The sequence below is a fragment of the Rhinolophus hipposideros genome, assembly GCF_964194185.1.
Source record: "Rhinolophus hipposideros genome assembly, chromosome: 12".
NCBI lineage: Eukaryota > Metazoa > Chordata > Mammalia > Chiroptera > Rhinolophidae > Rhinolophus > Rhinolophus hipposideros.
In genome coordinates, this window is record NC_138058.1 from 38,671,542 (window position 1) to 38,696,806 (window position 25,265).

Here is a 25,265-nt window from a genome sequence, read left to right on the forward strand (position 1 = left end):
GAAGACCGCCGCCGGAAGTTCAGTGCCGGTACCTTCCGCAGGTGGCGGCGCTGTTTTCGCGCGCCTCTCCTTGCGCGTCTCTGAAAGTCGTCCGCGGAGACCACCTTGCGGGACCCGCGGGGTTCCTTACCGGGTGTCCCACGGGAGGGCGCCGCCTTCATTCTCATAGCCTTCCCTAACCCCGTCTCTGGTTCCTGGGTCCAGCATATCTGCCATTAAAGTAGAATGAGAGCTGTCAACATCGTTCAATTTAGGGAATGTTGAAGGAAGTCCTGCAGAGTACCTGACCTCCGGTAGACCCGTGAGCTGAAGAAGGCAATCAGGCTCCTCAGCCCTTTCCCTGTACTTGGAACTACATTTCGCGCACTGTTTCGGTACTGGGAGCCACCTGGGGGAAGCAGCCTTGACAGAGTCGTGTTACTGAGACCATCTGGACAGTATAGGTGACGGCACATTGTTAAGGCCTCTATATAGTATACTCTTCAAGAATCTGGATGGAGATCTCTCCTTGCATCCGCCTCGGTAAGTTCCCTTGCTAATTAAACCTGTCACCTCTCAATCTGGAATGACCTGCCTCTTCGGGTTTCTGCTTTTCCTCTGTGTAGGGGAACCAGTTTTGCATTTCATCAGGGAAACTCAATGTCACGAGCGACTGCTAGGCTCACAGTCCGTGCTGCTGTCTCTTCCTGCAAGTCAGGGGGACGAGCCCCCGAGAGACTCCCAGGCCCCAGGATCTACCTGGCTCTGACTGAGGTCTCTGCCGTAGCCGTGACACACAGGAAGAACAGAGCGTGTAAGGTCTTAAATGCCTTTCAATATGCTCTTTACTCAAACATCAATCATCAATACACGAAACAGTGAAGCATCAATCATCAATACACCAGACAGTAACGCGCACAGAGTAATACAACAATTGGGTAAAACAGTAACGAACCAGTCCCAAAGTCAATCAGCGTACTGGTGGGGCGAGGAGGGTGGCTGGTCCGGCCGGTCGGTCCAGCAGAGGTTCTGCCCGAGGGGAGCGGAGCGGGGTGGAGGGTTCCCGGAGTAGAGTGGCAGCATGGTCACCTCTCAGTGGAGACCAGATCTCTGAGCTGCAAAAGTACTCAGGTCTTAAGCAGTTTTGTGTGCCTTCCCGACATCACCTTATCAGGGCAGCCAGCCAGCGACCCTGACGTCCACTTATCTTCAATAGCAGACTTTAGGAGTGTAGCTGGTTACACCCAATTACCAGGGCAACCGGGCAGCTCCCTGGACGTTGTCTGCTAACTTCTCTGTGCTTGTCCAAAATGGAGTTACTCTTGCTCATTCAATATGGAGTCACTCTTGCTCACACAAACTCATTCTAACAGCTTCCAGGGGCGCTCTACACACTCCCTGAGGTTGTGAACCAACGGGGAAGAGGGGAGTGGGCAGGGCTCAAAATCCCTATACTTTTAGGCCTTCTCAACTTTAAATTTATAAATTATAATTTTACATTTTACCTTTTCTGAAAATTAGTTTTTGTTATTATTTATCTACAAATAATTAGATGTGAAAACCAGGACTCATCTTTTATAGAAGTCCTTTGCCTACCCTCGTGGGGCTGTTGTTTGCTATCTTGCAAAACCTTCACTTCTTGAATGAGGCCCGAAATTTGACGTTTGGATTTCATTTATGAATTTAGATTAAGCCTCAAATCCCAGATAAAATGTAGATATTCCTAAGGACATTTGACTCTAGTGTGAATGAATTTAGGTTATTTCTGTGATTCAAATTGAAGACCTGGAGAAGGAAGACACAGCAAAGTATCTGAGTCGTCTTTACCGGCATGACAACAGCCTTGGAGGAAGTTGTGAAAGAGGAGGAAATCAGGGCTAACTTCACAATTTCACCCAGCCATAGAACAATTTCTATCCAAGGCCATAGAACAATTATAAAATTTCTTAGGTTAACCCACCTCTTAAAACTATTAAGCTATATTTCCCTTCAAACACTCCAATTCTTTGATTTCTGATTATAGAACCAACAACAGGTACTACACATGGCCCCCTAACTTCAGGTCAACAACAAAAGCAAACATACCACATTACAGAGTGTTTAGAAAACATAGACAAGGTGTAAAGGATCACTCGGAACATTTTTTTCCATGTTTATTATTCCCCATTGGTGAATTAGCTTTGTTCACGTCTCGGCTCATTTAACTACAGAATGAATGTTAATGGATTTCACATTTATTTATATGAGCTCTTTACATAATCAAGTTATGTGCCTTTTGTCATATAGCCAAATATTTTTCATTTTTTCCCATTTAAGGGGAGATTTTTTTTAAAGTCTGGTTTTATCAACAGAAGTTACTAATTTTTGTGTAACTAAATGTCATTCTTTCATTTTAAGTTATACTGATCTAAGTTTAGAAAGCTAACATCTGGCAATAGATAAATATTCAATATTTTCTTTTGGATTGTCTTAAGAACACTCAATTTAAATTTTACTTTGGCATGTAAAGTGTGGTGTCGTTCACTTTTTTCATTAGGTATCTCTAGCAAATGAAATTAGAAAGCAATAGAATAGCAAAGATCATCCATTTGAAGATAAGGCATATCCCAAATTATCATTCTTAAATATTGGAAGACTTTCAAATATTCAAATATTTGAATATCCAAATCTAGTCATGGTGACATGAGAGTAAACTGGGGAAAGAAGAATTGGAATCTGATTGTAACTAAGAAATGCAAATTACGTCTAAAAGTAGGAAAACATTAACGAAGTGTGGGATCTCCGTAACAGCTACAAAAACGAAAAATCGGCAGTGGCATCCAGCACATTATCTAGGTAACGGGGTGTTCTGACCTAGAACTCCCTTTGGAATTGAACTGTCATCCATCAGTTATGTAAGACATGAATCCTCCCCACCACATGACCCCCTCACTCCCCACTACCACCCTGCTACCCCATAGCTAATCCATAACAGTTCAGTTTCTCAAATCCTTTCTCTTCTCACCACCTCCATCACCCTAGCCCAAACTACTATTGTTTTTTCCCCTGGTCTAGACAAATATTCTCTTAATTTTTTGTCTACCTGTGGTTGAATGACCAAGTATTCTGCTCCAAGCTAGCCTTCCAATCAAAGATTTTTATCATAAAATGCATCTAAATCTGTCTATGGTAGAAAGAATCTCATGTTACTGTTAAAGAAAACTACCCTAACCCAGGTTCAATGCAATATTTATTTATCACACATATATGTCAACATTGTATTAGATACAAAAGAAATGCTATCCTTGGCTTTGCCGTCAAAGCAAACACAATATCAGATTTACATTGGAAACAACAATGAAACAGATTAAGTTCAAATTATCATTATGAACTTGAGGAACTAGATATTTGGTCACAGAACTTGAATATGAAATCTCATGATTCTAGGAGAGGAGTGATAAACGCAGGTTACCAAGTTATTTTACAAACAGGGTAAGACTTAAGTAAAAAGTCTTACATGTAAATAATTTCCAATTTTTTCATATTGTACATAAAGCTATGACAAATATCTACTTTTCTATATCTGTGTATCTTTGCATAATTATTTCATTTATTGCTTAGAATAAATTTCCAGTCTGCAAACTTACAGTTTATACGTTTAAATTGATAGCTATTGCCAATTGCCCTCCAGAATGGTTTCATCAATTTACAGTATGAGAACATTGTCTTTTCCACATCTTACTTAGCAATTATATGATTACCAGAGTCAAGGCAAACGTGCTTTTGCATTGTTTTTAAGATCTATGAAAAAATACCAATATCACTTAAGTTTACTGACAGAGGATGGTATATCTATACACGTTAAATACCAACTTAATACCTTAAAGCTAAAATACAAGCTTCTCCACTAGAATGTAAGGAAAAGTGCAGGGGAATGCAGTGATTTTTGTTTGCTCTGTTCCTGAGGGAAAGAAAGTTGAGTTGAGGTATGCTCAATTAGTCTCAAATTTAGTAACCAAATCCATGTCCTCAGAATCTGAATGAGAAATGGGGCAAAAGAAAGGCTCAAAATTGAATGAAATGAGCGCCTTTCACAGAAAAGCAGTAGGGAGGAAATGTTCCCAATTTACACCCTTAATTGATCATATATTATGAATGCTTTCCTAGTTGTAGCTTTCCTTTTAATTTTGTTTTTAATATCTTGACAGTACAGATACTTACAATATTTATGTAGTCTAGTCCAGGTTCTCAAAGTGTTGTCCCCAAACCAACGTCATTGTCATCACTTAGTTAGAAACAAATTCTCAAAGCCCTGTCTCACACCTATGGAATCAGAAACTCTGGGCAGTGGGCCAGCATCTATGCTTTAACCATCCCTCCAGGGGATTCTCATGCCAACTTAAATTTGGGAATCACTGGGCTAATCTAACAGTTTTTTCCCTATATTGTCTGGTTTTAGAATTATGACTAGAAAGGTTTTCCCCACCTAAGTTTAGAAATGATATCATTTACATTATCTTCTAATTTTTATTTATCATTTAAATACTTAATCCATATGAAATTTCCCACCACAAAAATATAATCTCCATGAGGATAAGAGTCTTCATCTATTTTATTTCTCTGTGATTGGTACATTATGGGTTCTTAATACATATTTATTATTGAATTAACTACTTAATTTTGGTGTAAGATGAGATACACCCTTTGTAAAGCTTTCCTTGAAGCAATAAATATCAAATAAATAAATAGTTAGCCTTTGAATTAGTCTGGGTGGTTTAAAATTGCAATTGATAATCCTAATTAGAATAAACTTAATCAATGAATGTGTGGTGTACTGGGGTTGGAATTCTTCATGGCATTACATTTTTGGTGCTGGTTCCTAAAAGAGAAAATTAAATCTCAAAGGACTCTTAGTTCTGTTAAGAAAAACTATCCAAAAATTTGGAAATAGGCAAAGGGATTATCCTGATTTTTGTCTCATAGAAAAGATAACGCCAACACTTATAGCTTTATTGTGCTGCAGGATATTAACAAATTTTGTATATTTATTAGCAATCTTATTAAATTGCTTATTAAGTCTTATAAAATTTTGTATATTTATTAGCAATTAGGAGCATTCATTATTTTAGCCACTGTAAATACTTCGCACTTCCTAGTTCTCTTTGAATGAGGCTTACCATCCTGCTGGTTCCCTCATCCATGAAGTAAATACATCTTTAGACATATGCTCATTTAATATTTATTTAATAGTCATATTTTTTAACTTTTCAAAAATAATACTCTGAGTTTAACCTTAAGTTTGTAATAAAGATATTAAACAGAAAGATTAAGTGTCTTATGCAAAGTCTTAATACTAGTTAGTGGAGGAGATGTACAAGAATGTAGGAATAAGGAATATAGGTTGGTAAGAGTACAAGCTTTCAGTTATAAGATGAATGAGGTCTGAAGGTGTCATGTATAAAATGGTGACTAAAGTTGATAAAACTGTATTGTGTAATTGAAATCTGCTAAGAAAGTAGAACTTAAATGTTCTCACCAAAAAAAAGAAAGGTAAGTATGTGAGGTGATGGATATGTTAACTCGGGGAATCTTTTCACAAATGTATATGTATATTAAATCACATTGTACATTTTAAATATCTTATAATTTTGTCAATTACACCTCAAAAAGCTGGAAAAATGAAACCAAATATTTTATAATAAAAAACATTTTTTAAGAGATGTAATTGTGTAAGAAGAAATTAGTGAAATATAACTTGATAAGACTAAAGAGGAACCACACAAAAAAAGCTTTGTGTTATTTGGATGTCAGTGGTAAAGACACAACTATCTCATTGCTGATCAAAATCCAATTCAAATATCTTTAATGAGATTATTAGTATGGCTTTTATTAGAGGTTCCTTTATTAGAGGTTTTCTTCTCCCACTTTATTCAATCATTTATATTAGTATGTACACATGTATACTTATTTGACACATTGGGCTATAATCCAATACTATGTTATTTTGTTACTCAAATATTTCCATCTTTGGCCATTGGGAGCTCTTTCAGGTTTGCTCCTCTGTTCCTTTAATTGACCTTATCCTGTTGGGTTTTTTTTAGCCCTTTCTTTCTGTATTTTGATATATTGCTTCAATTTTCTATATTAGCGTGCATTATCTTCATGATTAGAAAAGTATCAGTTATTTTCACTTTAATATTGCGGAAAGATAGGACCACTACTTGGATGTTCTACCAACCAATTTTCTGCTTGTTTCTCAACTGCTTGGCAAGGTAAATAAGAGAGCAAAGAACAAATTCTTGCAGAAATTGTACTTCAGTGGGTGTTTGTGATTAAGTAAAACTACACTATTGGAATGAACTTCAGTAGTTTTCAAGTGTGTGGGTGTTAGATTCATAAAAAAGATTTCCAGGACAGAGGTTTCCATTTGATCATTCAGGAATACTGATGGCACACGTTTGTGGTAGGCACTGGGGAGACGATACAGAGGAGGCAGCAGGAGGTAGGAGGTCAGATTATGGGAGGGAGATAGCACGTACGTATGCTTTTGGGTAAGAAACTTATAACCATGTCATTAGCCTTGGGTAGTGTGAGTCCTTGAGAACAGATATAAACAATAGTTACACTCTCGAGAAGTGAAGGCGGTTATGGCGAAGGGGATGGGCCAAAAGACATGTCCCGTCACGGTGCAGAAATGCGCTGGGAGGAGGCTGTAATAGTCACATCAAACTCAGTATGAACCAGGTGCTCTTACAAACCTAGTCTATGAAGTGGCCACTATCATTACCACATTGCAGAACTGAGGCACAGAGGGTTTACATAACGTCCCCAAGTATACACAACTGGGAATGCGCTGGGATGAGCACTCTGGCTTTACTACTTCAAATGCTACTTACGCGAGGCGACTTTTGAAAGAGAAAACGCTCCTTACCCAGCACTAACTGGTTCTACCGCCACGTTGCCTTGTGTTTTTTCCCTTCTCGTTAGGTACGTGTCTTGTAAGGACCTATCATGTTTCCCACATTTCCCCGTTTAACTTTCCCTCGAGGGTAGACACCCGAAGCCACTTACAGCCCCAGAATAGCAGTAATTTACTTCTAAGAAAAGTAAGGGACCTGCAGATGCGATAGCCCGACGCGCGGCTGCCCCCAGGGAGAGGCTACAGATTGAACTAGCCCTCCACCCCCACCCCGGCTAGGTGCGCACCAGAGGGACCTCACACAGCCCTAATCCTGGCGGCAGCAGCGACTAGAACGAACTCGGACGTCCCACTTCCGGGAAGAACCGCTTCCGGCGGCACCGGAAGCCCGGTGGGGATCATTTCGAAGACGGACTGACCGCCAGTGGGTTCTCCCGGGCGCAGAGGTGATCCTCTCTGGGTCTCAGACTCCAGACGCTCCGGGCGTTATGTAGGAGCTAAGTGAGTGGGGTCCCTTAGCCGGGTCGTCCCGGGTGGCGTGTATCGTTTGGCCTAAAGAGTCAGTGGCACAAACCATAAATATTGCGCTTTCGGAAGCTTTTCCATAATGCATGTATTCCTTGCGTGTACCATTTGTAGGCATATGCAAGCGGTATGCAACCAGAAGCAGCGGGCTGCCTTGCTCTCCCGGCGCCGCGGCAGGTGCGGCCCCCACGTTCCAGCCGCACCTGTGCCCAAGGGTTTCTGGGCTGGGGTTCGAGGCGAAGCCAGCCCGCATCGTACTTGTTCTACAGTGACTTCTTACCTTTCAGATAATTTCCAAGGCTTCCAACTCTTACATTCAGACACCAATGCAACTGCGTATTTCCAACATCCGTTTTGAGATTGCATGAGTGTCCTAGTGGCGAAAGAACACCGATTTGGGAGTCACAGAGCCTTGGTACTAGTCATTCACTAGCGGTATGACATTGGAGAAGTTTTTTTTGTTTCTTGTTTTTTGGTTTTTTTTAGACCTCTGGACTCGCATTTTCCTTTTCTGTAAAATGAGGGGCTTGGAATAAGTAGCAAGTAAGGTTCCTTACAGTTTTGACATTTGGATCATTGCCCCCAATGTGTTTTTCTAATTCCTGCCTCAATTACATATCTGTGCTTTGGCTAATCTCTATGTGAGGCCTTTCTTCCCTCTCCATTAATCTTTGACCTTGTCAATTCTAGTTTTAGACTCATAAAAGAAAATTCCTAAGAAACCCTGTGCTTTCTGAGTACTCTTTACTTCTTAGTCCAGGGACATGTACCTAAATAAGATTTTTTTAAATGTGCCATTTTTGAGGTATTTGTTGTGCCTGAGATTCGTACTGGAACACTTTAAAGACAGTGACCTCTGAAGGAAAGGACTTGGGCTTATTAACCTTTGCATCAACCACCTCAAACGCACTACCTGAAAGCTGGTGCTCAGGAAATGCTTGCTGAAAAGAAAACATGTATTTCTTACATTGTTTTTGTTGCTCCTTCCCTTCAAAACTGAAAAAACAAAGTTGTAGCAATGCAGTCTTGAGAGCACAATGAAATAGAAGACTCAGGAGGAAAAGAACTATACTACTGTTCAGTGAGTTCTGAACAACACTGTTGAGTTCTTTCTCAGTATTCACTCAATAAAATTCACGAATTTATTCGCTCAATAAATTTCTCAGTATTCGCTCAATAAAATTCGCTTATTGGGGCTGCTCTTATTTCATTCCAAGAAAGGTATTCAAAAGGCATATTGGGTGCCTTTTTCCCGCTCTAAAGCATCTTTTTTTATGGGGTGGGGGTAATGAGAAGTTGGGAAAATGTTGAAGGTTGAAAGACAATTTCAAGTAGAGGGAGCTTATACAGTTTTAAAAATTAGATGACAAACCATTGGAAATTACAGGTGCGTCAAAATAAAAGCTTGGGAGGTAGAAGTGAGGGGACTAGAAGAGTGTAAGAGAAGTGAGAAGTTAACAGAGGTCAGGTAATGAGTCCTTATATATCATGCTTTGAAGTTGTACATTAAACTGGTGATTAATGGGGGGGCCACTGGTGGGTGTTTAGGGAGAGTTAATGAGTTCAAATTTGCATTTTAGAAAAATCATTCTATTGTGATTTGGTTAGTTGATGTTTCAAGAGTGAAAAAAGAACCCTTTATAAGTTTGTTCTTGTATTTCAGTTCTAACATAGTAGGGCCATTAACAATAATAAAACTTAATATCTAGAGAACAGTTAGTATGGAATCCGCAGTCTCTGGCTAGATTGTGAGCTCTTTCAGGGCAGGAACCCAGTTTTATTCATTGTTTTAACTAGCACACTGCTTTGCATGTAGTAGATAACTAACTAATATTTGCTAACTTGATTTCAATATTAACCAAAATATTATTTTAAAACTTTTTTTCTAGGAGAAACATGAACCAGAAGATACTGAAAGTGGAGAACTTGCTACGATTTCACACTATTTGTCGGCAGCTGCACAGCCTGGGTCAAAGAAAAACATCACAGTGGAAGCATGTGTTTTCATCTGCTTGCCCCATGTGGACGGCTCAGCCTTATACCCGGCCCTGGCAAACAGATGCACTCTTTGGGGCTGCTTTATCTCAATATAGGCTTCTAGTAACAAAAAAGGTAGTTACAGATTTCTATAGTTACTGTATTAATTTGGTCTGAGATGAAAGTGCCTAGAGCCATGAATAGAAATCCATTTTGAGTATTTTGTCATTTACAGAATCTTTATTCCGTAATGCTATACTCCAGGCAATAAATTTTTGTGAAGAAGGGAAGTTCTGGTTGTTCAGTAATTCTAATTAAGTTGATTACTTGGAAATTGGTATATAGTAGTGAATTAAGGATGTAAGTTTTTAAATTTAGTTTGAGATTTAACTACTTATGGGAATGTTAATTGGTAGAAATAGGATCTGTGATTATGGTAGATATTCCAGAATAAATTGTCACTTAGAAGTTTTTTATTCTTCATACATTCTGAATTTTTCATAGGAAGAAAGATCACGGAAATCTCAGTTATCTTCAACAAAATCTAAAAAGGAAGTGGAGGTATGGATTGGAATGACTGTTGAGGAACTGGCTAGCGCAATGGAAAAAGATATAGGTGAGCCAGATAATTTTATAAGGCAAAATATGGAAACATGGACTACCTGGTATTTTATTTGCAATAAGACTAAGGCATTCAAAAATAAAAATTAGACTGGTGGTTTAAAAAGATGTTAAGTCATTCCAATGTTTTTCACTTTAGGTCACACACTCTAATTCATTTCTTGGCTTTTTGCCAAATATAGTTCTCTAAGATTTTGCTTCTAATAAAAGTGGAAATGATTTTCTTATCTGAACTAACTTTTCTTTCTCAGAAATTCTGTGGGCTATTAGACTAAGTACAAAGAATGTTTTTTGGACGGAGGGACCATATTTATATTCATTTACTTTCCATTTGTTTTTCTATAATTTTCTGACTTCCTTTTTTCACTAATTTTGACAATATCTGTAGTGCCAGCAGAAAAAGTTATAGTAATAGCTATAACTTTTAATAATACTATTTTTATTTATAAATGTGTAGTGTCTTTTTTTATTCTTTCATTAACTGATGTATTTATTACCAGTTTAGGATTGTTGAAACAAAATTTGAGTTTTCATCATAAACTGACATTAAAATTCAGTAAACAAGGAATAACCTACGATTGTAGCAAACTAAGTAACAAGTAAAGCAGACTCTTGGGGAAAAAAAAATTAATAATAACTCATAATTATTGAGCTGTTACTATGTAGTAGTACTTTATATTTATTAACTCTGTAATTCTCACAATGCAGTAGAAGTAGGTATGATTATTATCCCCGTTTATAGGTTGAGAAACTGAGTCATAGAGAGGATAAATAATTGCCCAGGATTACACAGCTAATATGTGATACAGCCAGGATTTAAACCCCGGGAGTATGGCTCCAGAGCCCATGCTCTTATCCACAAACCAAATTATTTATCAAGAATTACTATTTTGTAATTTATATCAGAGTTAGAATTTTAATGTTTCCTGCCCAAAAGTGTTAACCGCTCTTTGTGCATATACATCCTTACAAAGAACAGAAAATTAGGACATTGTCTTATTTTTATAACTTTGCAGTTGTATTATGTAGTTATTTTATAACCAGAAAACTTTAAGAGAACAAATGGATATAGTCATTAAGAATTTTTCCAAGGAAAATTGTATTGATATGATTATAAATAATATTGACAGTAGGCTTGATTTTAAAACTTTATTTTTGGCAATTTTTGGCAATGTATGAAACCAGAAATGATAGAATAAGCATAATATATACATAAGCCAGTGACTACAATTATTAATAAATCATTTAATCCTAAATACTTCTGTATCTATTGCTAAAAGGTGAGGATTCTTTTTTTAAACATTACCACACACACCCCCATAATCATAATAATCGTAATAATTTCTTTGTATCATCAAATAAATAGAATAATTAAAATATAAATTTAATTCCACAGATCAGTGCTCTAAACCCGAAATTGTTTTGCAATGATTTCAATAAAAGTTATCTATTTGAAGCTTATTTACTTAGACACTGTATGTGTGTTCATCTAGTCGGTTTGGGGATTCTGTATTGGTGAATTCTCTAAAGTGCATTTGTAGCCCCCAAATTAATACTCCCGGTGCTATGCATTCACTCCCAGATATATGCAGAGTGGTGAGAAATTTGAGTTGCCCAATCTCACATTTCTAGCTGAGGTTCATGTATAGTCAACACTCTGCAATTTTGTTTCAGCTCTCATACTGTAAACAAGTGTCATTTTTGTGGTTTATTTAATGCCACGTGTTTTGCATTTTTGTGCTTTTTGTTGGTGATTTCGCTGTTTAAAATGGCCCCTTGGCGTAGTGCTGAGGCTATAATGTGCCTTACAGAAAATAATACATGTGTTCGATAAGCTTTGTTTGGGCATTACTTATAGTGCTGCTGGCTGTGAGTTCATTGTTAATGAATCAGCGGTATAGTATAGTAAATACGGTGTCTGTAAACAGAAACACATCAAACAAGGTACGTATTGATCAGCTGATGAAAATGTGACCAGAGGCTAAAGGAACCTAACCCTGTATTTCACCTCAGAACAACGGTTCAGTATTTGCAAATTCAGTATTCATGATGGTTTTATAGAGCATGAGTAAGGGGAATAATAAGAATTGACCGTATACACACACATTTGTATATGCATGACATAATGTAACTAGAACTAGACTGCGATAAACTACTCAATATTAAATGTATACAACATGCAATTTAATGTTTTATTGATGGCTCAGATGGTTTATAAGGTACGTCAGTATTCCAATTATTTATGAGTATGCAGAAATTCCAGTTCATATACATGCGGCGTATTTTCAAGATCATTTTCTTTTTAGCTTCTTTGTGATTTGATATGTTATTCCTTTCACTGAGTATACTGTTTATATTGATATTTAGTAATAGAGTTCACTTTCTTAAACATTTAATTTTATGACCCTAAAAGGTTTTATCTTATTCCACCCAGATTTTGTATATGAAGCTTTAATGAACACTACTATCAACATAGATTCACTAGAAGCAGACTCACACTTAGATGAAGTCTGGATCAAAGAAGTGATAAAGAAGGCAGGGATGAAGTTAAAATGGAGCAAATTAAAACAGGACAAAGTCAGAGAAAATAAAGATGCTGTGAGAAGGTAAAACATAACCATATATATTGTGGGAAGGAGACCACATAGTTTTATTTACACTTTTTAATGGAAAGATTTTTCTGAAAATTTCTTTTGCAATTAAAATGATATGTGAGTATCATTTAAACTTTTCTTCAAAGTACTTAAACCGTCAGGATATATAGTCAGGTTATAAAACTCTAAGAGTCATTTTTCTTAGTTTTCCAAGTATGTATATTGATCCTGAATTTTAAACAATTATCCAGTTTTGCTCATTGTTATGAAGATGCCAACTGTAGGTTGGCAGTCATATATTTTTGTCATAGTCATTGTATGTATAGAAGAGGAAAATAGTTACACTAACCAGAGCTGAATGTTGGGTTTTATTGTTAATGGTAGTTCAGAGAGATAACTGCAAACCAATTCACCAGCTATAACATGTTTCTGATGTTTAAGAAATGAAACTCCTTTGCTGTTAATTGTAGGCCCCAGGCAGATCCAGCTTTATTAACCCCAAGGTCCCCAGTTGTTACTATAATGGGCCATGTTGATCATGGGAAAACGACGTTACTTGACAAACTGCGAAAAACTCAAGTGGCAGCAATGGAAGCTGGAGGCATCACTCAGCACATTGGTGCCTTTCTTGGTATGAATGCAAATTACCTTACAATGTGCTTGGGAACCCCAATAGTGTTTTTGTAAACCAGGTGTCATTGTATGAAATATACAAATTCAAAGTAAAAGGGACTGCTAAAGGCTAAAGCCATTGATTTAATGAAACGTAGAGCAGGTGGTTAATAAAGGTTATTTTATACATTCTACAAGAGGAAAATTGTATTACCTTTTTATTCTAGCCCATTCTTAGTTTGGTTTAGTGAACTTAAATTCTTCAATGCTTGGTTGTGATAATGTTGCTAATAATAATTAATAGCTACCATTCACTGTGCAGCCAGCACTGTTCTGAGCCCCTCATATGCTTTATTTTTTATCTTTCAAGCAGCATCATGAGGTAGGTATTAATATTGCTACTTACAGATAACGCTGAGGCTTGTTTAGGTTTAAGTTACTTACTCAGGGTACACAGCTAGGAAGTTCCAAAGCCAGGATTTAAATGCAAGGCTTTCAGACTCACATCCTGGGCTACTAAACATATACTAAATTGTCTTTGTTGTTTAAGGCAGTTGTGCAGCCAATGTTTGCTAATGTAGGAGTGGCTGCCTATGTAGTTATCAGTATATTCTCTCTCCAGAATATATATCAGTTGGTACCCTTAGGCAAGTGGCTACATTCTAGAAAAATGAAGCATTTTTGTTTGAATTTTTACATGAAAAGAAAACCCTACAGGTCTCACTGGTGTGTTAGCACTTTTTGTTATGAAATGTGATCTGTACGGTTCTGATTAAGATTAATGGAAGGAATAAAATTATTTTAAAGAATTATTGTGTTTGATAATGTCACATACATTCCTACATATTAGGGAAGTACATATTTGAGTTTTCAGTCTTTTTGGATTTCTGTTTCCACAGTCTCTCTGCCTTCTGGGGAAAAGATAACCTTTCTTGATACTCCAGGACATGCTGCCTTCTCAGCAATGAGAGCCAGAGGTGCTCAGGTCACTGACATTGTCATATTGGTTGTAGCTGCAGATGATGGAGTAATGAAACAAACTGTAGAATCTATTCAGCATGCCAAGGATGCGCAAGGTACTTTGTGGCTGTGGAGGGCTGATGAGAGTCACTGTTCTGGGGCCATGTGCGTGGAGCGCATTTAGTCTTCATGGCGATCTGAGGATTGTTATACCTGTTTACAGAGATGGCTCCAAGACAGCTGACTTGTTTTCCCACAGACGTAACTACTAAGAAGAGTGTAGGCAGGATTCAGTTTGGGACTTGTGTTCACAAGTACAGTCCTTCCTCTACTGTTTACTTACTTTGTACAGTATGAGAATATAGCAGTCACAAATAACTTTTTCTAAACCTTTTTATCATGGAAATTTTAAACAGATATAACAGTAAGAATAAAATAATGAACTTCTATGTCCCCATCACCTAAGTTCATTAGAAGTTGCAAAGTGGTGATATTCTAATTTTGTTATTCCTTGTTCATTCATCATCTGGACTTCTCTAAAGAGAAACTTCCCCCTCATCTACTTTAAATAAATTCTTATTTGGTCAAATGTATAAAATTGAAACTTTTGGGAAATTACTTGGCTATTTTCTTCCTTATTTTTCTCTATTTAAAAATTATAATACACACACGTGCTCTGCACATTTATTCTTATTCTTATATGACCCTGTACCCCCTGAGAAAATACTGTTGCCTTGGGAAATTGTACCTGATGGAGAGTATCATATTCGCCTGGATTTGTTTGCAAGGAGAAAAGAAAAGGTTGAGAATCACTGATCTAGTCAAATTCTTTCATCTCATGACATGAAAACTAAGACCCAGAGAGTGGCTGGAACGCCCTTCATTACAGTTACTATGCAACATGTCCACATTTGGAATCTGATCTAGCTTTCAGTGTTACTCTCTTTCCTTTTTAATTCCTCAAAATTGCCTTTGTGGAATGGACTGTGCTTTTAATGATTCTAGGGAATATAACAAAAAGAAGAGAATGATAAATTTGCCAGGGATTCCATAACAAAGCAGTTAGTTGGTTGAGATAGGATAAATTCTTTGCATCATGCTTTCTATACCTGTTCTTTTGGTCCCTGTTAAGTTCCACCTCATCAATATGAAATGTACTTTTTCATAATTGTAGATTGTGGGTTGCATAGCTTTCTTTGTGTCTGTTTTCAATTTCTGTTCCTTTGATACCTGAAAAAATTGCAGAGTTGGTGAAACCCAACTTTCTCCAAGCATTATCTCCTGGAACTTTGTGTCATTTCTGTAATAGGAGGGTATGTTTAGATGACAAGTAGATTATAAGTACATCGTAAGTATGTGGATCTTTTTAGGTCTTTTATTAGATAAGTATAATGCATTCACTAGGTAAGAGAAAGCCAAAAAAGGTTGGTGTTTTCATTGTGAATACCTGGAATTGAAGGTATTATCATTTGCCCTCTTCTTAACTCTGTCTCTTTCAGTGCCAATTGTCCTTGCCATAAACAAATGTGACAAAGCTGAGGCTGATCCTGAAAAAGTGAAGAAAGAACTGCTGGCTTATGATGTGGTGTGTGAGGATTATGGAGGCGACGTCCAAGCAGTGCATGTCTCTGCACTTACGGTAAACACAGGCACCTCATAGACGACGTGTTCACATGGGAATGAACATACTACATTGTACCTAAAGAACATACTACATTGTACCTAAAGAACATTTCGACATACGTAATTTCTGTTGTTTAAAAGTTCTGTAGGTAAAGCTGGTATCATTATCCAAGTTTGGGAGATTAGAAATACGGCTCAGAAAAGTTAGTCACCAATCCATGTTTACATAGCTGATCAGTGGGGAATCGGGTCTAAAATTAATGCTTTTCTTATTATGAGATACTTAGAAGAATAAATGGTAAATGATGTGAAAATGGGGTAATAGTAAGCTAAAGACTGTTTTAAGCAGAAATGAAATCCAGTTGGTAATAAAATGCTTATTTTTATAGCAAAAACTATAGAATGGTCCTAGGGCATTTAAGAGAGATTTAAAGAAATGACAATTTCACTAATACAAGCATGAAACATTTGGGTTCACTTTGTAACGATTGACTCAATGTTTCAATGAATTAAATTATAAGTTTTGTAATGTTATTTAAATTTCCCTTTAAATTACCAGTTATTTTTTTTCTGGTTGAAAAACATCAAGGAAGCTCAGTACCTGCTTTGTGACAGCAGTTTCCAATTGTCTTATTGTATACAGGTTGCTGCTGAGTAACAATTTCCTTTTTTGTCCACTCTTATCATATTCCGTGGTTTATGCATATTCCAGACTTTTTTCCCTGATCATTCACTGGAGGGTGGTACTATATTTTGCCACCTTCCTCCAATTCAGTCTCATTTTATCTTTATTTTTCATAAATTTGTTACCTCCAAGATGTTTAGAAATTATGCCTCCATTCAGAGTAAAACTATGCCTCTTTTTCTCTGAAACTCATCATATGCCACCTTTGTTATCTTTCTAACATACCTGCAATTGCACTCTGAAAGCAAGGTTAAAACATTTGAAGGCATGGCTACCTTTTCTGCCCGGATACCATCAGATGAGTAGGTACATGTAAGCTGCTTAGGCAAATTTGTAGGCGTGGTGGAGATGATTCCTGGGGAATGGAGGGAGTTAGGAGAGAGAGGCAGAGAAGTAAGACAAGGCCTACTTTTCCAAAGTAGATACAGAAGACTAGGTCATGCAGAGAAACAATCCCAGTCCTGCTTTTCAGAGCAGCATTTTATAAATTGGAATAAATACTAGGATTGAGTAGATGGGTAAGCAAAATATTCATTCAGTTTTGTTTGCAGTTGTCTCTTTTACACTGTAACAAATGCGAGCAATCTCTTAGCTGACAGAGAGCATGGAAAAATTCCTTGCCCATCAGATCCACTTCCATCACCAGTTAATCAACTGCATGATCTTGGAGCCCTAGAAAGCATAGTAAACAGGTCATTAAAGGTGAAAGAATCATCTAATCTAGCTAGTCCTTTATTTTAAAATTAAGGAAAGGAGATCCAGGGAGATGAAGTGATTTTTCAGGGCTGCACATTTGGGTTGTTCAAATGGATCAGATGAGAAAATAGATGTGAAAGCTTGTTCAATTGGATAGAACTTCAATGTAAAGTAGCATTGAAAAGAAAGTGAGAGGAAGCAAATTATAGAGATAGATGGAGGAGAGAGAGGATGAATGAAGCATGCGTTTTCAAAGGATATTATTAACAAGCACCTCTGGTGACCACATTTTTTTTAAATAAACATATCCACTGTTTCTTGCAAGACCGGTCCCTGCCTCAGGTTTTTTTGCTTATCCTTCCCTGCTTCCCTCCCTTTCTTCCTTCCTTCTAGTTGGGTAATTCATGCTTTTCATGCTTAAAGAGAAAGTAACAATATAATTGTGAAGATTATTTGGCTTTCTGACCCTGGTACTTACATTTACAGATAATATTTGTTAATGTATATTACCATTTTTTTGTTGTTGTTAAAGGGTGATAATCTGATGGCTTTGGCAGAGGCAACAATTACTCTTGCAGAAATGTTAGAATTAAAAGCAGACCCCACTGGTCTAGTGGAAGGAACAGTAATAGAATCTTTCACAGACAAAGGAAGAGGGTAAGTCTGTTAAAATGCCTGCTTTTTAATAATTTCATTCCATTGTCTTGTGACTTGATTATATAACAAGGTATTTTTATTGCCTGTTATTGTTAGTCCATGAACAATATTTTCAAAGCATTTGTTTTGAAAACTATTTTATTGCACTAGCACACAGAACACAAAAATGTAGTTATTAGTAGACCACAGCAACTATCTTTATACATCTAGTAGTCATACTTAGATGACTTAAGTAGTTCAATTTTTCCCCCCACTGACTTAACTGAATTGGTAAAGCCTCATGGACTAACATAAATTGGAATGAAATAGTAATTACTATTTTAGGGTTTCTAAATTCTTTATGTCTTTCCCCGTTAACATATAGGAAAGTCTTTAGAATGGTGTTCTCTTCATTAATTTCCCTCTCTAACAACAGAAGAGGTCTTCTCACTGCTTAACAAATTAGTTACAAAAAAGGGATTAGGATTCTGTCCACTCAGCTATCCGCGTCCATTAGTACCATAACCTTGTAAGAAATGTTTTTTGTTTTGTCTTTAAAAATTTTTATTGTAGTAAAGATGCATTACATTAAATTTACCATCTTAACCATCCTTAAGTGTACAGTTCAGTAGTATTAAGTATATTCACATTGCTATGCAACAGATTGCTAGAGAATTTTTTTATGTTGCAAAGCAAACTATACCCGTGAAACACTAATTAAATTTCCCTCTCTACCCTGCAGCCCTTTGTAGCTACCTTTGGTAGCTACCTTTCCATTTTCTGTTTCTATGATTTTGACTATTTTAGATACTTCATATGAGTGGAATCATACAGTGGTTGTCCTTTTTGACTGGCTTATTTCACCTAGCATAATGACCTTGAGTTTCATCCATGTTGTAGCAGGTGACAAAATTTCCTTTTTTAAGGGTACATAATATTCTATTGTATGTATATATTGCATTTTCTTTATCCATTCTTCTGTTGATGGACATTTGGGTTGCTTCCACCTTTTAACATTTGTGAAATGTTTTTATAGTACGAAAAACTGTTTGAGAAGTTGAGAAGTGGTGGAATTAACCCTGTGGGTACTTGCTATATATATATATTTAATTCTCATGAAGGTATATTTGCTCTGCTTAAGAAAATGCTGTTACATCCTGGTTTTGGCATTAAGAATACATACTTTTATTTTTATTTTAGTCCTGTTACTACAGCAATAATTCAAAGAGGAACTTTGAGAAAAGGCTCAATTCTGGTTGCTGGAAAGAGTTGGGCAAAAGTACGCTTAATGTTTGATGAAAATGGAAAAACAATTAATGAGGCCTGTCCCAGCATGCCAGTGGGAATTATAGGCTGGAGAGACCTCCCTTCTGCAGGAGATGAAATTCTTGAAGTAGAATCTGAGGTATATTAAGCTTAATTCCCATACATTAGATATGATATAACAATTTTAAATGTTAGTCTCTGGTGTCATACAAAATAAGTATATTAATGTTAACAAATAATTGTAGACTATAAGGGGCTATGAGAGGGCTAAGGGTGCCATTTTAGAATTTGGGTATAGCTTTCTTAAACATCTGAGATAGGATTTTTTAATTAGATAATTTCAATTATACACAAAGCCCCCAAATTAAAGTTTTATAAGTTTCTTGAAAGTTATAAAATTAGTGGTTTTATATATGAGTTAAGCTAATTTCATAGTGGAGGAAAAACACAAAGCTTTTAACCCCGCAGTAACTGGTTTCTGTTTAGTTAAATAATGCCTGTTTTTTTTCCCTGCAAAGCCAAGGGCACGTCAGGTTGTTGACTGGAGGAAGTATGAGCAAGAACAGGAGAAAAATAAGGAGGATCTGAAAATGATAGAAGAAAAGCGAAAGGAACACCAAGAAGCACATCGGAAAGCCCGTGAGAAGTATGGCACTTTGCATTGGAAGGAGAGATCATTTGTAAAGTACCAAGAAAAGAAAAAACAAAATCTCTTAAAGCCAAAAGAGAAAGCTGAAAGAGATTCAAATGTACTTCCTATAATTATTAAAGGTGAGTTTTAAAGGATTTTACTTTATAACTCATTTTTGGAATATATGTATTTCTTAATTCTTACAATTAGTGCCATTAAATTTAAGCCAAAATTATTTCAGTATTTTGGGGGAGACTTTTTTTTTTATTGAGGTGTAAGTGACATATAACATTTTATTAGTTTCACGTATATAACATATTTTGATATTTGCATGGATTGCAAAATGGTCACCACAATAAGTAGTGAACATCCATCTCCATACATAGCTAGAAAATATTTTCTTGTGATGAGACCTTTTAAGATCTACTCTCTTAGCAACTTTCAAATATACAATACAATATTATTAACTATAGTCACCATGCTATACATTACATCTTTGTGACATATTTATTTTATAACTAGAAGTTTTTATCTTTTGACCCCCTTCACCTTTTTCATCCACCTCCGACTGGGGGAGATTTTCTAAGTAAACATTTTTCTTGCAGATTTTGTTGTTAATATACATTTGATCCATAATACTTTATTAAATTAAGTAGATATTTATAATGCTAAACCTAAGTAAAAGTGGATTTAGTGGTAAATGCCATTCCTATTATAGTTGTAAATAGATTATTGTCATTTTGTCTTAATGCTAACTTAACACCAATAATTTGAAACTTTTGCTGCATTTAGGTGATGTTGACGGTTCCGTTGAAGCCATTTTGAACATTATGGATACCTATGATGCTTCACATGAGTGTGAACTAGAATTAGTACATTTCGGTGTGGGTGATATTAGTGAAAATGATGTTAATCTCGCTGAAACCTTTCATGGTAAGGATTCCATTTCCTGTTTGTTTTACTGTGTTCCCTTGTATATACTGTGAACAGTTTGCTTCTGTCTTTTGATCCTTGCCTAGTGACACCCAACATTTACCCCATCAGCATCACCCTTGCTGTTGCAGTCAAGTCCCAGCTACTGACTGAGAGTGAATGGGATGTGCAGTATTTCAGCCATAGCCCCACTTGTACTGCATCCTTGGGGAACTATTTCAAGCCCCAGTAGTGTTTCTTGATTATTTTTTTTTAAAGGTACCATCACTTCGTCCTCTCCCTGCTCCTCCCAGTTCCCCACTCAACCCAAGGTTGGTTGTCTGTATCTTTCATTTAGATTTTTGAATGCTCCTAACATTCTAATCAGCCTGTTCTGCACTTTCCTTCATCTTTTTCTTTTGGCTACCTGTTTTTGTTTATTGATAATTTTACAAATCATCTCTTTCTTAAAGCTCCTTTTAGCTTTAAATGCCTAGAAGGCAGGGAGGGACTGTTTATTAGTCGGACATATGATACACAAAAAGGGGATTCTTGAATGTCTCTTTAACTAGGTCTGACACCTAGCAAAGTACCAATACTGTTGAGTGATTAATCATTTAGGAAGGAGGTACTTCATGATCTGAGTTGATTAGAATTAAATGTTACCTCTACTACTGAAAAGGTATTTTCGGTATTGCTGGTTAATTCAAAGTATTTTATAGGAACTAACTGGCCTAGCACTGTTCTGTGTAATATAGATAGTGTATTGAATGATTTCTTAATGATAAGACTTTCAAGGTGGTTGTTTTTCTCTTGATTAAGCTGATTGCATTAATTTTTTTCACTTAAGGCAAGAGTATTTTGCTTTTTCCCCAAAGGCATTTGCCCTTAAATACATTATTTGTTCTTTAGTAAAATGGTCACCTTCATGGACCTCTATAATTTCTTAAATAACTTGAACTTTATCAATTAAGTAACTATTTTTGAGCACCTTTTGGCCAGCTGAATACCTAGGAGTAAACCGCAAAAGTTGTAGATATAAGATTATAATTTAATATTAGAATTATTAGTAAAATAATAATGTAATATTTCAGTCCTAGTCATGTTTTCTTGTTTCTCTGGTATAAAAATCAAAGCTTTGTTTAGCATACTGTCATGCACATTTATGGGCTCTTAATATTTCTTAAATGAATGGATTTAAATACCATAGAAATTTTTCTTATTAAACAAGCCACAATAGAATTTATAAAATCCTTTTATTAATTTGAAATTTTACTAGTTTTCATTAGAAAAAATTACATAATTTCTCTTCTCCCCTGCTTGCTTTTAATTTATGTAGAGGAAATAAAACAATGTAGATTTGAGTTTCTGCTTGAAAGACAAATTATTTAATGCAGTATTTGTGCTACTTTACTGATTGTATTTTTGCTTGCCAGGTGTTATATATGGCTTCAATGTGAATGCAGGCAATGTTATCCAGCAATCAGCTGCAAAAAAAGGAGTAAAAATTAAACTTCACAAAATCATTTACCGTCTTATTGAAGATTTGCAGGGAGAATTGAGCAGCAGATTGCCCTGCACTGTGGAAGAGCATGTAGTAGGTGAGTGTTAACTGCATGTTACTTTTAAACATTCATATTTTAGGTGCTGTAAATAACAATTGAAAGCAAAGTTTAGGGGAAATGTATTTCACTGTTGAAATAAATTCACTGTTCCAATACATATCCTGTGTTCTAGAAAAAAATTACTATATAAAAATTCAGTGTAACTTCATCTGTATTATAAACACCTGCTGTCCACAACGCGGTATGCTTAGGCCCCAAGGATACAAGGCAAGGAAGGCAATAAGAACTCATCCTCAAGTTTAGATATGAACAATTGTAATATAAATTAGACTAGGGTGGGAGGCATAGATTATCAACGTGTTGTGGAAGGAACCATTGATATGGTCATGGAGCTGGCGGAGAAATCTGCCACAAGAAGAAAATTTATTTTACTTTTAAGTATTTAAAAATGTTCTTTCAAGCATATCCCTTGGCCAAATTAAAGGCTAAATTTACTTAGATGACTGAGTCATTTTTTTCTATTCTTTTTCCTCTCTCTCTACATATATGTTATCTTTTTATTTTGATGATAGTTTTAAATTTCCAGAACAATTAAAAGTATAAGGAACTCCCTCCTATGTGCCCTTTACCCACTTTACCAATCGTTTACCTTTTGCCGCACTTGCTTTATTCCCCCACCGTACACACAAAGGGTATTTTTTCTGTACCATTTGAGAGTAAATTTGAGATACTATGTCTATTTGCCAATAAATACTTGCATTTCCTAAGCACAGGATGTTCTCTTATAAAACCACAAAACAGGTACCAAACTCGGGAAATTTAATGTTAGTACTATTATCTAAGCCACAGTCCATATTCAAATTTTGTCCATTGTTCCAATAATGAACTTTATGTGTTTTACCCTAGCCCAGGATCATGGATTACATTTAATTCTTCAGACTTTTTTGACCTTGATTTTTTGAAGTGTATAGTCCAATGACTTTGTAGAACATACTTGAATTTGGATTTATCTGATGTTTCTTCTAAGATTCAGTATTTGCATTTTTGGTTTACAAAACATATAAGATTTTCTGATCTGCTTAACATGCTCATACCGAAGTTTGAGTGATATGAGGGTTTCTAGGAGTAAGCATGCACCAAATGACACTAACCCTAGAAAGTTGGCACATTGCAATGTGTGGTACCATGTCATTATTGGAAGTTAATTTTTAGTCTGAAAAAATTAAGCTGAGTCACAAAATAAGTAATCTTAAATAGATCTAAATTGCCAGTGGTAAAATTAAATCAGGTAATAACAGATGATCTATTCTAGAAAATATATTGAGGCAATGTTGAAAACTACGTTGCCATAGAGCAGACAGGAATTGTACTATTATCTTCTAGTACATTTTATTCAGCCAGAGTTCCATTTTTCCTTCATTCATTCTTTTGGTAAGCACATGTATTTTTGTAGTTTTCTTTTCCAAGAATATCCAAGGATTTTCCTCTTATTTCTAATACTGGTCAGGAAAGTATAGTTGAAGTCAGAAAACTAGGACTTCTTTCTATGCATGAGTTTGTATTTTTCTCACTTTTAATTCTGCCTTGCATAATGTCAGAAATTTTATATTTCTCAGAATCTTTTGTTTACTGTATTTAATATTCTCTTCTTCCTAAAGGTGAGGCTTCTATACTAGCTACCTTCTCTGTAACAGAAGGGAAGAAAAAAGTTCCTGTGGCTGGCTGCAGAGTCCAAAAGGGACAGTTAGAAAAACCAAAAAAATTTAAATTAATCCGCAATGGACAGGTTATTTGGAAAGGTAAGCAACATCAAAATGTTTCTATTGTATTATCCAGTCACCAAAACCTGATTCTGTGTAACCACGTGAAATCTGTTCATCTTTCACTCCCATAATCCTAGTTCAGGCCATTCCTTTTTGCTAACTCACAATCTTGATGGATTCCCTCCTTGACTAATTCTGATGACTCCACTGGTTAGTCCCCTAATCTGATTTTCTCATCTGCCTTTCCACCCATGTCTCCTACACTTCATCTACTTGCTTACTTCCATCCTTTCTTGACCTTTTGCCTGCAATGTCTTTTATCCTTGTTCATCTCATTCAAGTCCAGAGTACAAATCCCATCCTCTGCAGTCAGTCCGTCTTTAAAATGGGAGATTTAGTATCTTTCACTACAAATCAAATCTTTACAACTTCGTTTCTCTCTGGTATTTAGTCCTATCACTTAACATGACAGGACTGTAAAGTTTTTAAGTTTCAGTGTAATTTTCCTCTTAACGCCAGACTACATAGCTCTTAGAAGGTGCTTATTATTTGTTCAATATATAAACCTTAAGTTGTTTTTTTTTTAAGGCTCATTAACCTCACTGAAACACCATAAAGATGATATTTCAATCATCAAAACTGGAATGGATTGTGGTCTCAGTTTGGATGACGAAAAGATAGAATTTACAGTGGGAGATGAAATTGTTTGTTATGAAGAAAAGGAAGTTCTAGCCAAGACCTCCTGGGATCCAGGATTTTAAAATTAAAAATGTAAAAGATTAAATGTCTTTCTTGCTTTATTACAGAACTAGTTCTGCTTTATTGAAAAATTCAAAAAGTACCCAAGTAGTTCGAAGCGTTAACTTCCATTAACAGTTAAAATGATACAGAAATAGGGAAACTTAAATATTTAAGGATGCCTCCAACTAGAAATCCTGGTATTAAGAAAAAAATGGTAAATTAGTTATTGGCATATCATTGAATTTAATGGTCAGAGTTAAACTTCAATTAAATGTTAAGAAGATTAAGAGAGTTCTCCCTGAATTGAGCTCCATGGGCAAAATATGGTACCAAGTTAACTGCTTGAAACCGTATTTTTCAGTGTCAACAGTACTAGAGAGCAAACATGAGTCTAAATTCATTCCTAAGAATGTCTGCATATACTTTTGGTCATGGTGGTGGGGGTGGGGAGGTACTGGCGTCAAGTGGGTAGAGACGAGGGATGCTGTTCATCCTGTGATGCACAAGACAACCCCATAACAAATTATCTGGTCTAAAAGGTCAATAGTGCTCAAGTAAAAAAAAAAACCCACAAACTGGCT

The 25,265-nt window shown here is 36.1% G+C and overlaps 1 protein-coding gene across 6 annotated transcripts; it reads left to right on the forward strand.

The window, feature by feature from the left end:
- Window positions 1-14: 14 nt before the first annotated feature.
- On the forward strand, window positions 15-25,238 carry MTIF2 (mitochondrial translational initiation factor 2). 6 transcript variants are annotated; one of them, XM_081069496.1, is made up of 15 exons: window positions 7,268-7,378; window positions 7,690-7,837; window positions 9,292-9,514; window positions 9,884-9,995; window positions 12,435-12,606; window positions 13,065-13,225; window positions 14,106-14,282; window positions 15,666-15,805; window positions 17,703-17,827; window positions 19,007-19,211; window positions 19,591-19,843; window positions 20,496-20,636; window positions 22,052-22,216; window positions 23,839-23,979; window positions 24,532-25,238. In XM_081069496.1, the coding sequence occupies exons 3-15, from the start codon at window positions 9,299-9,301 to the stop codon at window positions 24,702-24,704; spliced, it is 2,181 nt and encodes a 726-aa protein (XP_080925622.1). In that variant the 5' UTR covers window positions 7,268-7,378; window positions 7,690-7,837; window positions 9,292-9,298; the 3' UTR covers window positions 24,705-25,238. The 6 variants fall into 6 exon arrangements, with proteins under 6 accessions (XP_080925621.1, XP_080925623.1, XP_080925620.1 ...); XM_081069495.1 differs by lacking the exons at window positions 7,268-7,378; window positions 7,690-7,837 and adding an exon at window positions 15-522; XM_081069497.1 differs by lacking the exons at window positions 7,268-7,378; window positions 7,690-7,837 and adding an exon at window positions 80-522 and having other exon boundaries at window positions 9,888-9,995.
- The last annotated feature ends 27 nt before the right edge of the window (window positions 25,239-25,265 follow it).

Excerpts from the sequence above, each read along its gene's own strand:
- MTIF2 (XM_081069495.1), top strand. The coding sequence starts at position 9,299 with ATGAACCAGAAGATACTGAAAGTGGAGAACTTGCTACGATTTCACACT. Across the intron at positions 12,607-13,064 it reads AATAAAGATGCTGTGAGAAG|GCCCCAGGCAGATCCAGCTT; the intron begins GTAAAACATAAC and ends TGTTAATTGTAG. Across the intron at positions 20,637-22,051 it reads TCTCGCTGAAACCTTTCATG|GTGTTATATATGGCTTCAAT; the intron begins GTAAGGATTCCA and ends TTTGCTTGCCAG.